The 16,116-nt window shown below is 38.7% G+C and overlaps 1 protein-coding gene and 1 long non-coding RNA gene across 4 annotated transcripts; one reads left to right on the forward strand and one right to left on the reverse strand.

Annotated features, from left to right (window-relative positions):
• Positions 1 to 6,005: 6,005 nt before the first annotated feature.
• On the reverse strand, positions 6,006 to 6,881 carry LOC126377488 (uncharacterized). Its single transcript, XR_007567862.1, has 2 exons — positions 6,447 to 6,881; positions 6,006 to 6,155 (listed from the first exon to the last, which is right to left on the reverse strand). It is a non-coding gene; the product is annotated as an uncharacterized LOC126377488 (long non-coding RNA).
• Positions 6,882 to 7,469: 588 nt separating this feature from the next.
• Positions 7,470 to 15,096, forward strand: LOC126377490 (juvenile hormone epoxide hydrolase-like). Of its 3 annotated transcripts, none has more exons than XM_050025221.1 (11): positions 7,470 to 7,596; positions 7,746 to 7,824; positions 7,979 to 8,164; positions 8,809 to 9,054; positions 9,634 to 9,780; positions 10,421 to 10,637; positions 10,951 to 11,082; positions 12,116 to 12,341; positions 13,115 to 13,327; positions 13,592 to 14,107; positions 14,821 to 15,096. In XM_050025221.1, exons 2-11 carry the CDS (start codon positions 7,753 to 7,755, stop codon positions 14,831 to 14,833), a joined length of 1,968 nt encoding a protein of 655 aa, XP_049881178.1. In that variant the 5' UTR covers positions 7,470 to 7,596; positions 7,746 to 7,752; the 3' UTR covers positions 14,834 to 15,096. The 3 variants fall into 3 exon arrangements, with proteins under 3 accessions (XP_049881178.1, XP_049881180.1, XP_049881179.1); XM_050025222.1 differs by lacking the exon at positions 7,470 to 7,596 and adding an exon at positions 7,662 to 7,680; XM_050025223.1 differs by lacking the exon at positions 14,821 to 15,096 and having other exon boundaries at positions 13,592 to 14,799.
• The last annotated feature ends 1,020 nt before the right edge of the window (positions 15,097 to 16,116 follow it).

The following is a 16,116-nucleotide window of genomic DNA, read 5'->3' on the forward strand; positions in this document are numbered from 1 at the left end:
TGATCATTATTAATTCAAGAGCCACGCTCTTAACGGTGTTAGTTACATACTCTAATGATCATTATTAATTCAAGAGCCACGCTTTTGACGGTGTTAGTTACATACTCTAATGATCATTATTAATTCAAGAGCCACGCTCTTGACGGTGTCGGTAACTACTCCACCTATCTTCCTATCTAGCGGTATCTACTCTACTGAACAATATAGTCCAATAAAACATGTAGTAATGAGCTATCTGAACATCATGCGTACTATCTTGAACGCACCACTTCTCACATCCGCTAACCTACATTCCGCCGGTGGAACTAATTCTGCATGGCATCACACCAACCTTGCCAGAACCCACCAACCTTTCAAAAGCGCACGCAAAACTAGAACAAATAGGGTCTACATTAGAACTGTGGTTTAAGTTTACATGGTAGCGAAAATAAAAATGTGCAAATGACGTTTGTAACTTGTAAATCTGTATAAGTAGACCAGACATACACCATAAATATATAAAGGTTCAGTACGATCTACTCTGAACCGGCGTGCGTGTGTGAAACGATTGATGTATGTGGAAGAAGCAATCTAAGTTAATTGTGTCAGGATCGACGCAAATAGAAATCCATAGTCTGCTTACTGTTTGGGAAATAGGTGTGAGTTTATGTAAGTTTGTAAGTTTGTATGAAATGATGTATGTAACATCATAAAGTACGCCGATAATCCCTAAAAGGGCATGCAGAGCTTCATGTTATCCACATAACAACCCTGTTCAGTCATCATAGAGCATGGTGATAGGTATTAAGAAAATTACGTACAATAAATGTGATAGGTAAGTACCTAACTTTAAAAAGACCATTTACTCAAAGTCACGAGTGAAACCTAGTAGCAATATAAAAAAATGACGAAACAAAAAATTCGCCACGCATTCTAACCGCAAATAACGTTATTGTTACTTGATGATAACTGGTTGGTTTGATTAAAAAAACAGTGCCTATTCTTGCGGCTATTAAGACAGTAGCCAGCACGCATATTGAATTACTTGCCTACTTACTTACACTTTAGACGGATATTATAGGTAGGTACTACTCAAAACTCACAATGCGTTGAAGTCCCTATCTTCCCTATCATGTCGCAAAACTCGACTAAAAAAAACACATGCTCACTCCAATTGATGTGCTATTTAGACAAAGGACTGGTAAGTTCAACTACCTTTACTGAAACAAATATTTCACCCCTATACAACCATACCTACTATCCCCTTGCACGTTCAATCCATATAAGCACAAAAGGGTTATTGGGTTAATACCTTCCCATTCACAAAATACATAGGCACAACCCTAGCTACATTCCCGGCACGTTCCCGGGAACAATGTCTTTGACGGGGCTGACGCCGCGCCAATCAGAGCGCGCGGGAGTAGGGGTGGCAACGGAAACTTCGGGATTCAATTAAACTTGAGCGGCGGTTATCTGATGCCTCGGAGAGACTGCCACGTAACGAACTTGCTTAGGGTTGCTGGTTAAAAATAAACTTAATGGCACAGTCTGTATTAAATGAGGTTTGATCGTTAGTAAGCCAGCTAATAATTAGATATGCCTTATTAAACATAGCTTTAGTAGAATGAAAACAGGATAGATATAACTTTAGCATACAAAATATGTACCAGGAAAATTTGCCAACTGAGCTGATAGTTGTCATTCAAATCAAGCTATATTCAATGAAGCATAATAATATAAAAAGTGCTTGGCAAATAGGCAATTAGTCTGTTCCAACCCGTATGATGACCATAATCATTCATTAGGTATACTGTATAAAATATCTACTTATCTCTACCGTTGAATCCTACAGCTGTTAACTATACGATTTCTAAAGCAATTAATGAGACTAACAGAAAGCTGATTATTAAACTCGTGTAGTAAAATATGTCTTCATAAGCTTCATGGCAGCCCTACAGCAAGCCAATAACGGGCAAATCCCCATCCCAGTGCGTCAAGCATTCTGGTAACCGCTAAGCGCCTGTGACGTTATCGGCCAAGGACCCACCCTTACACCTTACCACGCTCCCGCCTCCACTTGATAGGGATTATCTGAATCAACGCGAATTTCAGCACAACCTGCGTCACTGTGTCATTATCAAGGATTTGTCTTTGCGTCTTTCTTAAAAAAAATAAGAATAGCAAGCGTTCTATTTTTTAAATTTAATTTATGAGGGTGGCTATTGGTTATGGGGGTAAAGTCGCTCACGTCAGCGTCAGTTGATTTGCCCTCGAGACCCTACACGAGGCCCCTGGTGCAAATCGAGCGACACAACTACTGGTGGTAGACAAAGAGATTGAGGTCAAACGCTAACCTATTTTTTTCGAAGTTGATTGCCAAGAAGTTAGCTGATTCCGACCAAGCTATATAAATATAATTGTAAAGGTTAACTGTAACCTTGAAAAAGTTGACCTGATGAATCGGATGATATGTCACCATAGGATTCATCAGGTCAACCTTAGGCAAATTATTGCTTTGATCTCAATAGGAATAACAGACGTGAATCGGGTAACCTGCCCGAATTGGTGCCTCTTTGAAGAACATAAACATAAGCTCACGATTTGTCCCAATTGGGGTAGTCAGAGGTGCATTCGTGATAGCAAGATGAACTAAGTACCCACAACTCAGCTTTCTGTAAGATTAACACGATAGGTGGTGAGCCGTATTGCCGTCTGTAATGGTCGAGCCAATTGTGTTAGTGAAAACATCGAAACAATTCATCTAAAAAGACAATATTGCAATTTGACATTGCGCATATAAAAGTTAAGTACGCAATGCAAACAAATGTCAAATAGCAATGTTGCTTTTTTGGTTGAATTACTTCGATGTCGCCTTTTTAACCCCCCTGCACTCTCTTCGGAAATGGGGAATTCGCATTTATCACACACACAATAACCTTCATGCTCTCCAAGTTTTTCTCCTCGTTTCCTTCATTAAATAGGTGCCTATCTGAACATTCGGTAGGTGGCGTTATACTACCTACTTATAATCTTACCCTACAAACGGTTTATGGTGAGCGTCCCGGGGGACAGGGCGACATCGTTTATCAGGCCGGGCCAGGCGCGCCGTCTTACTACGGTTTAGCTGCGCTGTGAAATTAAACCCGGTATTCACCATCCTCCTCGGATCAACTACGGGGTGACGCGTTTAATAGCTATGACTAGGACGAAACAACTTGCTTCAGTCACATAAGTACTTATATTACTCGTACCTGCATACATGACTTCCGTGGTCCAGTGGTTGAGCGTTGGACTCACGATCCGGAGGTCCCGGGTTCGAATCCCGGTGAACCACCAACAACCAATTTAAAATACGTAAATGGGTACCTACGTAGTCCTTACGTGAACCATGTCAGCGGTTTTGGCGGCTCAATGTGACCCTGATACCAGGGTTGTTGAGGTCGGTAATCCACCTCTTAACCCACACGATAGAAGGTATACTTTCATAATATATGAAAAACTCATTAACCCTTATTCTAAGCAGAATCTGCGACACTGCAATTTCTTTCGTGACGCGGACTAATTTTAAACCTTTGTGTATCGTTTTGTAATAAGGCGGTGTCAGTTAAGCATAGAAATTAGGTAAGTAGGTACATTGATTAGGCACGCCGAATCCTAAAAGCCATACACGGAAAAGTTTGGAACAAAGCAGCTTTAAATTGCACAATAAGTTTTCGACATTTAAAACTCTTTCGTATCATTACCGTATTATTTATTCGTAGCATTACCGTCACATTCAACGCAAATTTAAATGTGAATTTAAATACCTCAGTTAACATAATCTCCCCAAATTTTAATCATCGCCTCATTGACAGCCAAGCTATCAACGCCTAGACCCAGAGCGATAAAATAAAATAAATTAAACATTGAATTCGATATTAAATTCGGATGCCAGTTTACCCAAAAGAGGATTTCATTTCAAAACCGCACTGCTAAGCGTTTCCATGAAACGAGAATGCCCTAAGTAAGTCCGTTCCACGCGAATTTAAAATTTTCCCGCTACAAAATTGTGCTCCGTAGGTATGTTTTTCTGTGAGTGGAATTCATTTTTGCGATGTATAGGATTAAAACGACGGTACCCGGGAAAAATGGGAAAACGGTGACAGAGCTGAGAGCCGTGATAGCGCGATGAAAGCGTGGTGGGGGCACACAGGGCTGCTACACCGGCTGAACACCATAACGTATTTAACATAACATCACGTTCCCGATTTAATAATTATTTATTTATTTTAAGAAATATGTCTCATGTGTGTTAATAAACTTATTCTTGATGTTAGTAGCCTTATCTAATATTAGACGAATGGCCCCGATTCCTGCAGACACCGCCTAATTTTATTTTAAGTTATATCCGTCATTTTCATATCCGTCGAAAAGGAAAGGGACAGATGATTCACAGCTCTTAATTTTAGGACTTGCATACTATGATTATGCAAGACACAGCATCTACGCAGATTTGTGGCTATGCCCATCCTGACAAAAAAACAAGTATAATGCATGTTTATTCAACCAATCGCGGTCTAACTGAGGTTGAGTTGGTGGTTACAGTTTTAAAACTTCGCGCCCTTTTAGGACAACATGTTCTATTAAATTTAATATCGAATGTATGTTGGAATAAAATCGAAAAGTATCGAATCGAATCGATTATAAAAATCTTATCCATTCATAAAATAAAAATATTCAGTAAAAAATCTTTGCAACCCTAACAGAAACCAATATCTAGCGCAGCGGTTCAGTGGAAAAATTAAAAAAGAAGCGAACCATATATTGGCCCCACAAGTTCAATTAACGCGGGGCGGAATTGTGGCTCCACATTGTGACAGCCTCCATTCAACTGGATTTATTTTGCATATTCGTTTCACACTTCAATAATTCGTTTATTATTTTCATTTGAAATTGCTTTTCATACTTTTTAGAAAATGGTTTTATTCTAATTTGATAAAAAGAAAGATTTTTGTAGACCAAACGTAGTACCATAGAATAAGGTATAGGTAATACTAGTAGAACTTAAATATTAATAATTATAATATGAGATGTGATTAAAATCGATCACACTTACATCACTAGATGAGTTGTAACTAGTGTTGCCGAAAAATCGATAGTTTTACTATCAATAGTAAACAGCCAAAATCATCTACCCAACCGATAGGCCTATCGATAGTATCGATACTATCGATCGTACAAAACTATCGATAGTATCGATAGCTCTTTTTTGGCGATACTATTGATAAGCAACGCAAAGACCTTGTATAGAATAGACGGAGCATATTTAAGACGAAAGAAAAACATAGGTTTTGTCTTTCGCACTCATGTGAGCCGTCATAAGTTAAAAAGAGATAAATATACTATCGTCGTAACGTCTTTTGTACTCGTGTAGCGGGTTTGTTATAGAAACGTACCTATAGTATATGTTTTTGTATCAGAACCACTAGTGCCGTTCCATGTCTTTATCGACATTATTATTGGCTAAATATTTCATGTTAGTCCAAGATCTAAAAAAATATACATTACAAATTGAATGATTAATTAAATACAGAAATAACGACCTAGTATCCATACCTGGGTGGGTAGAACCACAAGTAAATTAGTTAAAACGATACCTATTTGTACCCTGATAGAAAGATACCTAAGAAGAACCGTACGTTGCGGTGCCAGATTCAGAACCACTTATTCAACGTAATTATCATGGACAAACTTGTTAAAGGTCAATTTATCATTTTTGAATCTATGTCATTTCGCAAGGTGTTATGGCCGAGGAGGTCGAGGACGGTCCATTTAGTCCACATATTATACTATAGTATCATTTTAATACGACATTGCGGCCACCCTTTCGTTGCTATAAATCACATACCTACCCTTTTATAAAAATTAAATACACGTTTTTCATTGACTTGACCGGAAATCGAATCGGCTCTCGATACAAGAAGTAGACGACCTTCTAGTATATTTCGGGGATTATCTCAATGCGATTAAAGAATAAAAGCAAATACTTCTTTATAAGATTTTTATTCAATATAGTTAGAATACAATGACTACGAAGCACTGAACAATTCCGACTTTTGGTGATAAAAAAAAAATATTTCCTCTTGTTCACTTTCTTTAGAAGTGTATAGTGTCGGCTCTGGTCGTTATAACTTTACCTGCAAGAATGGCACATATTAACGTGGAGCACACAAATACACAAGCATTGCATGTTTACACATTGCACATAGAAGGAATAATCACAGGTAATTACAAAAATAGTTATTCATACTAATTATTTATAGAAGGAATAATCACAGGTAATTACCAAAATAGTTATTCATACTAATTATTTTGTGCAATAGAGAATATTTGTATTGTATTGAAATATTTTTTCCATGCTAATGTAGGATACAAAAACGAAATAGCTGCAAATTTATCTATAAACTTATAACTAAACTTAAACTCACCTTATGTGAGATATGTGAGTGAATATTGTTGGTACTGCATCTCTATGTAATATTTTTGTTTGGTATCCTGCTCGATAGAAAGCAAGATACATCGAAATGTAATTAGCACAGGCTTAAATAAGGAGAAGGCGTCCTTCAGAAGAGAGAATTATCTCGTTTCATGGTCTGAATCTAATTGTTTCTTAATTTCTTGTTTCGTAAATTAGGATATTTAGGAAATCTGGAAAATACAATATCTTTATGTAATCTTCATCCAAATCGGAAACAGGTCGAAAAATAAATTAAACGTGAATAGAATAACGCAACATGTAGATGTTACATTCAAACATAATATTATGTTATCGATATCAAAGGACAACACTACTTATAATACTTTGGGTACATGATCTGTCAAAGCTGATTAACGTAAAATGTGAAATCAATTATTTGTACAAATGTGACGGCTTTGCTGAAAATATGCGTCTGCATCGTGTTTAGGGCTCAATAAACTTTACAAAAACCAGACCAGGTAATGTATTTCTTGCACACAAACATGTATTATGTGGTCGATAACTTTCCCATGGTGAGACATTGTTTGATCGTTCTCCATTATTACACCCATTCTACTCTCACAACCAATAGCTACGCAAGCCATGGTTCATAATGAATAACTATTTCACAGATTGTTTATATAAAAAGTTAAAATAATGTCCCAAAACACCAAAAAACTAACGGCAGGTTTGGTATCCAGCTGACTACCACAACATCTCAAAACGGTAAACACTGACGTTCTAGACAGCGGTGTTTGTCTATGTTTGTTTCTTTTTTCCACAGAGATTGTTGCCATAGGGAAGAAAGAGAGCTGTGATAGTTTGATCGTCACTCTAAAATATTATCCGTCTATTCTATACAAGGTCTTTGAAGCAACGATAGTATCGATACTATCGATTAATTATCGATACTATCGTTTTTTGGTAAACTATCGATAGTTCGATCGAAAACTATCGATAGGGCACTATCGAGCGGCAACACTAGTTGTAACGTCAAAAGGTCAAATACCTACACATAAGTTACATACAACACCAAGATAACAACCGCAACCAATTTAAAATCAACTTTTAAAATCAAATTATCGTTTCGTCTGTCATTTATTTCAAATTTCAATCGAAAAGTAAGTACTTAACGTAACAATAACTTTGTTTCATGAATATACAAAAGTTTAAAATCATCATAACAACCCTAAAAAATTTTGCCGGTAAGTAACTGATAGGTTCACTTACGTATCTTTGCCATATAAATAGATGTTCTGATCTTTCGCAGAATCAAAATGAAAAATAAGAATCAAAATGAAAAGCCGGCCAAGAACACGCAAATGTCACAATCATCATCATCATATTCAGTAAGTTTCCTTTCTCAATCAGATTTATATTTATAAATAATTGTTCAAGTCTTTACTTTCTTGAGATTTTTACGTTATCTACCTATTTACTGCCAAATTTAAAAGTGACTTTTATAAAAAAAATAATTTCAAGCATGTCTGTTCCTGATTCTAGAATTTGATGCTCATTTCCTCCTTAATGGCTGTGATTGTGGGTCTGGCTTCATGCTACATATTCTATTACCTCACAACACCCCCGGAAATGCCTAACCTTGACCCTAACTATTGGTGGGGCTCGTACCCGATGGAGCCTGCAGTGGATCAATCAATCAGGCCCTTTGAAATTGAGTTTTCCGATGTGGTAAGTAGACATATTTTTTTATATGTACTATCTTTATCTACCCAATGTAATGTGTACCTTATAATTTCACAAATATTATCTAAGACAACAAATAAAATTAAATATGAAAAATACTTTTTAAATACTTTTCCAAAAACACTAAATTATTATGCCTGTTTTGTACAACATGCACATATAATGTTAAAGTTACATTTATTTACATTTTACAGTAGCTAATTCTATATTTGTCTTATCATGTCATTGACAGAAAAGTTGTGTATAATATTCTACTGTAACATAGATAGGAAGAAGATAAAAGTAACAGTGTACATGAACAAATGTATATATGATAAAATATTGATAGATTCATAGATGCAGTCAAGGAACAAAATATATGTGAACTCATCAACTGGACTTCAAACAGATAACATCAAAAACAAATGCTACATGAAAATGCAACATAAAATAACTCATCTGCATATAACTACTTGTTTAATTTTTTGTTGTTAGGTATCAATATCAGACCTATATAAAACAAAAAAATAAATAAATTTTTATTTTTTAATACCATTAAGTTATATTTGATATTAAGCAATAAACAATATAAAAACACATTACAATAGCATAAAACTCATGGACACAAAATCATTTATCATCATTTTCAGATCGTAAACGACCTCCGGGAACGTCTGCTCCACCAACGTCCATTCACCCCTCCACTGGAGAACACAGGCTTCTCATACGGGTTTAACACACACTTCCTCCAACAAGTGCTGGACTATTGGAAGAACAGCTACGACTTTAAGCAGAGGGAGGCATTTTTAAACAGATACAATCACTTCAAGACCAATATACAGGGGCTGGATATACATTTTATGAGAGTGACGCCCAAGGTTGAGGACGGAATCACAGTAAGTACTAAATCAGACAGACGGACGGACAACATAGTGATCTTATAAGAGTTCCTCCTTTTGAGGTTCAGAACCCTAATAACAATATAATGTTAAATCTGTAATTAAAACATTCTTACATGTACAGCTGTAATTAAATGATAATAATAACCATTTATTTCAGGCTACAAAGCTCTGTATAAACTGCCTGTCTGTGTCTGCTCGTAGCTCTGCTCTGTGTAATAATACCTTGACCTAAGGATACATACGGTACAACATTTAAAACAGGCCTGAGGATGACCAGTTGGGCGCAAACCTCGGCTCAGGACGTCGTCTGAGAGAATAATATTTGAAAGAACCAGTCGACTCTAGTGGGTATTTAGCGATAAGCGTTGAATGAGAGAAATCGGCGACCACGCGGTTTCGGTGTCAGGGTTCTAAAGTGCTTGTTGTCGCGATGTGATTGGCCGCCTCTATGGTTAGAGTAATCAGGTCGTCGGGGTTATATATTACGTCCTTCGGGCGCCGATACTTTTCAGTTCCGTTCCTAAGCAGGATTCGGAGGGCTGATTGATGATGATCACTTGATATCACCACCAGGTAGTCCCGCTTCTCCTGCTGCACGGCTGGCCGAGTTCGTTCAGGGAGTTCTACGAGCTGATACCAAGACTGACCGCGCCGCGCCCCGGACACAACTTCGTGTTCGAATGCATCGTACCAAGCTTGCCTGGATTCGGATACTCACAGGTATATAAATAACCATAGAATAAACAAGAGCAACATGGGCCTGCGTATGTCTACTGCTTTCTTTGCTCTTTGAGAATAAACTAGAAGCGACACTTCGCCCCCCGCACCGAACCGTGCTGTCTGACTTCACCCCCAATTTGCGTACTTTAGTCTGCAAGGAGTAAAGAGAGCGTGGAGACTGTTTGTCTCACTCGCACGCACAAAGGCGCGGGGTCAGACGACATACATAGTCGCGCTTGTACAACAATTTTTGTACAGTTTTTTGTATGAAGTGTGATGTTACTACAAATCATAGAAACAAGAACTTTGTGGATGCTACCTTATATTCGCCCTACTCCTGTGTCCATTATCCCTAACCAGCAGAGCTTCAAGCTATTAGAATGCAGGCAATCGATACAAAGTCCATCGCCCATATATAAAATCGTCCATAATTTCAGAAACAATCCCTCTGTCGTCGGTTTTTACGACATGACCGAGGAAATAAGCAGCTAAACATGTTCTATGTTCTTTATTTAGTTCCCAGCGTAGAAGTTAACACTGCACTCACTCCTCGTCAGCTACGTTTTAGTGGCATATAATGGGGGGGATATAGGAGCAATTTCAACGTTGACACGTTAAAAGTAAAATCTCGTTTTCCCAGGGCCCATCTCGTCCCGGACTCGGCACGCCAGAAGCGGCGGTGATCATGCACAATCTGATGACTCGCCTGGGCTTCAAAGAATACTACGTGCACGGGAGCAACGTGGGGCAGCGGGTGGGCGCCGCGCTGGCGACCATGTACCCGCGACACGTGCTCGGCTTCCACACCAACACGCCATTCATCACACACCGCGCGCACGTGCTAGCTTTAATACTCGGTAAGTACTTAACAGCCTCTATGGTCTAGTAGCGTATAATAAGGAATGCTGCTGAAGTATGATGCTTCTGCTATGGAAACTGTTGGTCCCGGCTACTACTTACTGATGTATGTAGTCGTTACATAAGCCATGTCAGGGGCCTTTGGCGGCTCAATAATAAGCCTGACACCAGGTTTGATGAGGTTGGTAGTCGACCTCATAACCCACACGATAAGAAGATAAGGAATAATACGACCCAGACCTATGGGGTATAACGTAGAACCCTTGCCCAGGGATACGGGTAATTTAATTTACTGATCGGTCGTTGTCACAGCGCCCATCCTGCCCAGCCTGGTGGTGGAGCCAGAGTTAGCAGACCGCATGCTCCCTGTGTCAGACCACATGGACTTCCTCATTCAGGAGACGGGCTACTACCACATACAAGCCACCAAGCCTGATACTATTGGTAAAGTAACATAAACACACATAACATAACAGTAACATTGTATTTTGTTTTTTCCTGTTTGTGCAATAAAGTATTTGTTATGTTATGTTATAATATCCCTTTTAGAATAACATCCAGATGAGCCAGAGATGAACTATTAAAATGTTTTTTATTAATAAATAATTGATGTCTCTTTCGCTCTTACGGTATGCAGCTTAATATGAAAAAGACGAGAGATGATACGTCAGTCATCAAATTATTCTTAGGATACTTTCTCAATTTAGATCTATGAAAGTTGTTTAAGTTGTATTTAATTGCTTTACCGCGTTTTGCATGTTCTTTTTAGGTTCGAAACCAAAATGGTAAAAAGGAACCCTTATGGTGGGAGTAAATCCGTCCGGTCAAAAAGCGTCCCCTCCCGTCTTATTTTGCGGCATTTGGTACCTCTCCAACTTTTGGTTTATCTTTATATATTTTAAAAGCATTATGACTATCACTGTGAACCAATCACAAATATAATACTCCAATAAACGGCCTCTGTTGCACAGGATGGCGAGTCTAAGCGCGTTGTTAACCGTTATTAGCGCGAGTATTCAAAATATTAGCAGCAGCCCAAATACTTACGAGTACAAATAACTTTATATCGTAACTTTTTATACACGAAAGATGTTCGACACTTCCCATTTCGCAACCATGATGCCTACTCCCTTTATAACACGCAAAAAAAAATGTTTTTTTTTACTACTACTACCAATATTTGTGCGTACATTTGTTATTTTAGTAAAATCACTTTTCAGTAATATTTGGAATAAGTTGACAACACCGGGTCCCTTTCTTATATTTTTAATTAAGCTCTTTGTACCAGCAATTTAAATCTATTTTTAAGTTACATGGCCTTTTTGTTAGTTATTACAAAAATCTGTCTATTTAATATTAGCATTTTTGTATACAAAGGTACCCAGGCAGATCTAACGAACGGGAACAAAACTTCCCGTTGGTCAGATTAGTCTGACCATCAATGTGACCAGTGGGAAAAACCGTATAACATCCGCAGGCGTAGCCCTCACTGACTCGCCAGCCGGGCTAGCAGCGTACATCCTCGAGAAGTTCTCGACGTGGACCAACAAAGACTACCGGCAGGCGTCCGACGGGAACCTGTTAGCGAAGTTCACCCTCACCCACCTCCTGGACAACGTGATGATATACTGGGCCAGCAACAGTATCACCACCTCAATGCGGATTCATGCTGAGAGTGCGCGGGAGAAATACTCGATGGATGAGTAAGTTTTCTTTCAAATATAAACTAGGTAAATCATCAATTTAAGACTTAGGAGCATAGAATAAGAAATAATACTACGTATAGAATGGCAACTCTCCTCTCCCCACCAGCGTCTGGGCTAGGTTTACCTCCCCCCCATTTCCCGTCGGGGTAAGCAGAGTCTATGGAATTCCATTTGCGTCGATCCTGCCACACTTTTTGCTTCCTCCACATTCATCAATCGTTTCATACACGCACGCCGGTCCAGAGTAGATTGTACTGAACCTTTTCTAAGGACATCTCGAATTTGGTCTATATACGTCCTTCTAGGTCGTCCTATGCCAACGCTACCACCAACCTTCGATTTATATACCGCTTTCGTAATCCTATTATCCTTAACCACCTTAACACTATCTTCTCAATTTTAGATTAAAATTAGAATTGTGAATAAAAAACTATGTCAAATTGTCTTTCTACAAGATTTTCATTGTAGAAAGACAGTCAGGTTGGCTTGGCTTATACAGCCAACAACAGCATGCATAATGGACCATCTGAGAATCTGAATGCGGAAAATAGAGCTCAATAACATAACATACCCTAAGAGTCAAACAACATTTGTCAGCTACGCTATCGCCTCGTCGATTCTACAGCGTGCTCTCTCTCTCTCTAGCAAATGACGGTTCTGTGTGTCAGAAAAGGACAAGAAGAACAAGGAGAAGTATAGGAAAGGGCTATGAGGTACTGCCAGATGTGGTTCAACCCTAATTATACACCACGAAATACTTTTTTTCGCAGAATCCCAACCGAAGTCCCGACGGCCTTCATAAAATTCCGCCACAACCTAATCTTCCAACCCGACTGGGTGCTACGGTTGAAGTTCAAGACCCTCCTACAGTCGACCGCGGTGGAGGACGGCGGCCATTTTGCCGCGCTCGAGATGCCCGATGTAATGGCCGACGATATCTTCCAAGCTGTCAATAAGTTCTTGGAATTGCATAACAAAGATACGTAAGTGAAGATATCTTGTAGATTTAGTGATTCGTTATTCGTAATGCATGTCATTTTCATGTCACCCAACACACCTGGTTGATGACGTCGGTCATTGACCTCACAACAAACATATTGATTGATAACAAGTGGTTTATTTCATTTTGCTTTCTCTTGTTTTCTTGGACTAACCTCTTCCTCTTGATAGACTCATTGCACCCACATGCGTAGCTCTAATGTAAGTCAAGGAAAAAAGAAAAATCAATGTAGGTATTTATTCTCCAGGAAACCTCAAGAAAATGTGCCAAAAGTGAATCACGAGACAGCCAAAACCATCTACGAGTTCACTGTCAATGATATCAACGGAAGGGAAGTTAAGCTAGACAGATACAAGGGCCACGTTACTTTAATAGTCAATGTCGCATCGCAATGTGGACTCACAGACACAAACTACAAGCAACTGAACGAACTGTACGACAAATACGGCAAATCCAGGGGTCTGCGTATACTGGCGTTCCCTTGCAACCAATTCGGTGGCCAAGAACCGGGGAGCCCTCAGGAAATATTCAAGTTTACAAAAGACAGAGGCGTCAAATTCGATTTATTCGAAAAAGTGGAAGTGAATGGAGACACTGCACACCCTTTGTGGAAATTCCTGAAGCGTACTCAAGGTGGAACTATCGGAGACTTTATCAAGTGGAACTTCTCCAAATTTATTATTGACAAAAACGGTGTACCAGTTGAAAGACTTGGACCTAATGTGAACCCATTGGATTTGGAGCCGTATTTGGCTAAGTACTGGTAAGCAAAACTATATTAGGGTTTTTATATCTACATGTCTATTTATAGCTCACGAAATGTGATCAGTAGATTATAGAATAGTGTTCGTTTTAAATACTACCAAAGCACTACAGAGCTCTATATTATATCCTCTACAATAAGGGTCACCAATTGGCGGACCGCGGATCTATTTTATGCGGACCCAAGAAAAAATAAAAATCTGCGGTAATTCAATGTAGCCAGCGCTTTGTTTTATCTGTCGCTCATCGGATACCCACGTAACAACGGACGGAAGACGTGAGCGAGTCAACAGTGAGGTTTGAAAAGGCCACATTAACATTTGTTTGCATTGCGCACTTTTATATGCGCAAATGTCAAATTGCAATATTGTTTTCTTAGATGAATTGCTCCGATGTGATAGTTTTGAATTTGTCATTATAAATATTGGGTACTGGTCATCATCTACCGGAAAGACAGCGACAGATGTAGGTACATTAATTTTTAAACGGACGCGCTATTAAACTGGTGAAATGTAAATGTGGGAACCCATAATTTCCACATTGTTTAATATGTAGCATAAAATACTTAAGAAAATTCTGTGATGTTAACAATTGTTAGTAAAACTTAGTTCTTGGTAACAATTGTTTGAAAGTTTACATTTCTAGGACAATTATGTCATAAATATAGTTATAAGAATTAAAGACTCAAATCAACGGTTTGGTATTATTTTTCAGGTCAGTACAATAAAAAGTAAAATTAGCTGGCAATTAATTTAATAGGAATTAAAAAATCAGTCAATTACTTATATTCTTCAGCTTCAAATAAAGTAAGTTATTATCTCCTTTAAGTGATAGTTACCTACGCAATACAGAGAGCTTGGTTAACTATTTGGGGGTCTAAAAAGCCCTATTGAGAAATTCTCCTAATTGACAGTTGCGTAAAGTTTACCCATGTAAAGTGCGTAATCATGTCAAACCAGTAAACAAATGTCACCCACTGAGTAGTGGGTGGGTCTAAGGGTGAGTTTCAGGTTTTTACCAGACCGCCGGGTTTAAACCCGGGTGGGTGGATTGTCCGCCTATATTCGTAACAATTCCCTTATAGTTCTTGCGCTCTAACATGGATGGTGTGAGACAGTAAAACAGAAAGAAAATAAACAGACTAAGAAAACATACTATTGTGACAGGTGTCCTATACACCACATAACTATAACGCAGATTCTACACAGTTTGACGACTCAGTCTTAGCTTGGAAAGTTCTTGGATGGTATTCTTGGAACTGTTCTCGCTCCATTGTAGCTCCGGCATATTCGCGATCATCTGTATTTCATGGAAAAAAATAAGTACACTGTAATTTAGATAGACAACCTCTGTGGTGCACTGACTAGACAGCTCGATTACCTTGTCAGGTTTCCTAAACAGCTGCTGAAGGAAGCTTTGTAATCTCTCCAATAGATGCAAGAAACTCCCAGCTATGGGATATTGGTGCCAATCCTGACTTGGATTTAAGTTTGACAGTTCTAAAACTATCTCTTCCTTTCACGTTTGCAACGGCCTCCGTGGTTTGAGCGTTGAGCTCACGACCCGGAGGTCCCGGGTTAACATCCCGGTGGGGACATATCACAAAAATCACTTTTGTGATTCCTAGTTTGGTTAGGACATTACAGGCTGATCACCTGTATGTCCGAGAGTAAGATGATCCGTGCTTTAGAGGGCACGTTAAGCCGTTGGTCCCGGTTACTATTTACCGATGTAAGTAGTCGTTACAAGAGCCATGTCAGGGGCCTTTGGCGGCAATAATAACCCTGACACTAGGGTTGATGGAGTTTGTAATCCACCTCACTACCCACAGGATAGAAGAAGACCCTGCATGTTTTGTAAGTCAAGGACGGGACTATAGAGGGGACAGATTAAAATAAAATTTTATCTATCAGAACATGTATCACTATAGAGACTCATATTAAAATTTATGGTCTTGCCGATTGAATTTGATCAAAAAAGTTGAAGTAAATCTCAGGATTACCAAAAAAA

The sequence above is a fragment of the Pectinophora gossypiella genome, chromosome 23 (genome assembly GCF_024362695.1).
Source record: "Pectinophora gossypiella chromosome 23, ilPecGoss1.1, whole genome shotgun sequence".
In the NCBI taxonomy this organism is placed as follows: domain Eukaryota; kingdom Metazoa; phylum Arthropoda; class Insecta; order Lepidoptera; family Gelechiidae; genus Pectinophora; species Pectinophora gossypiella.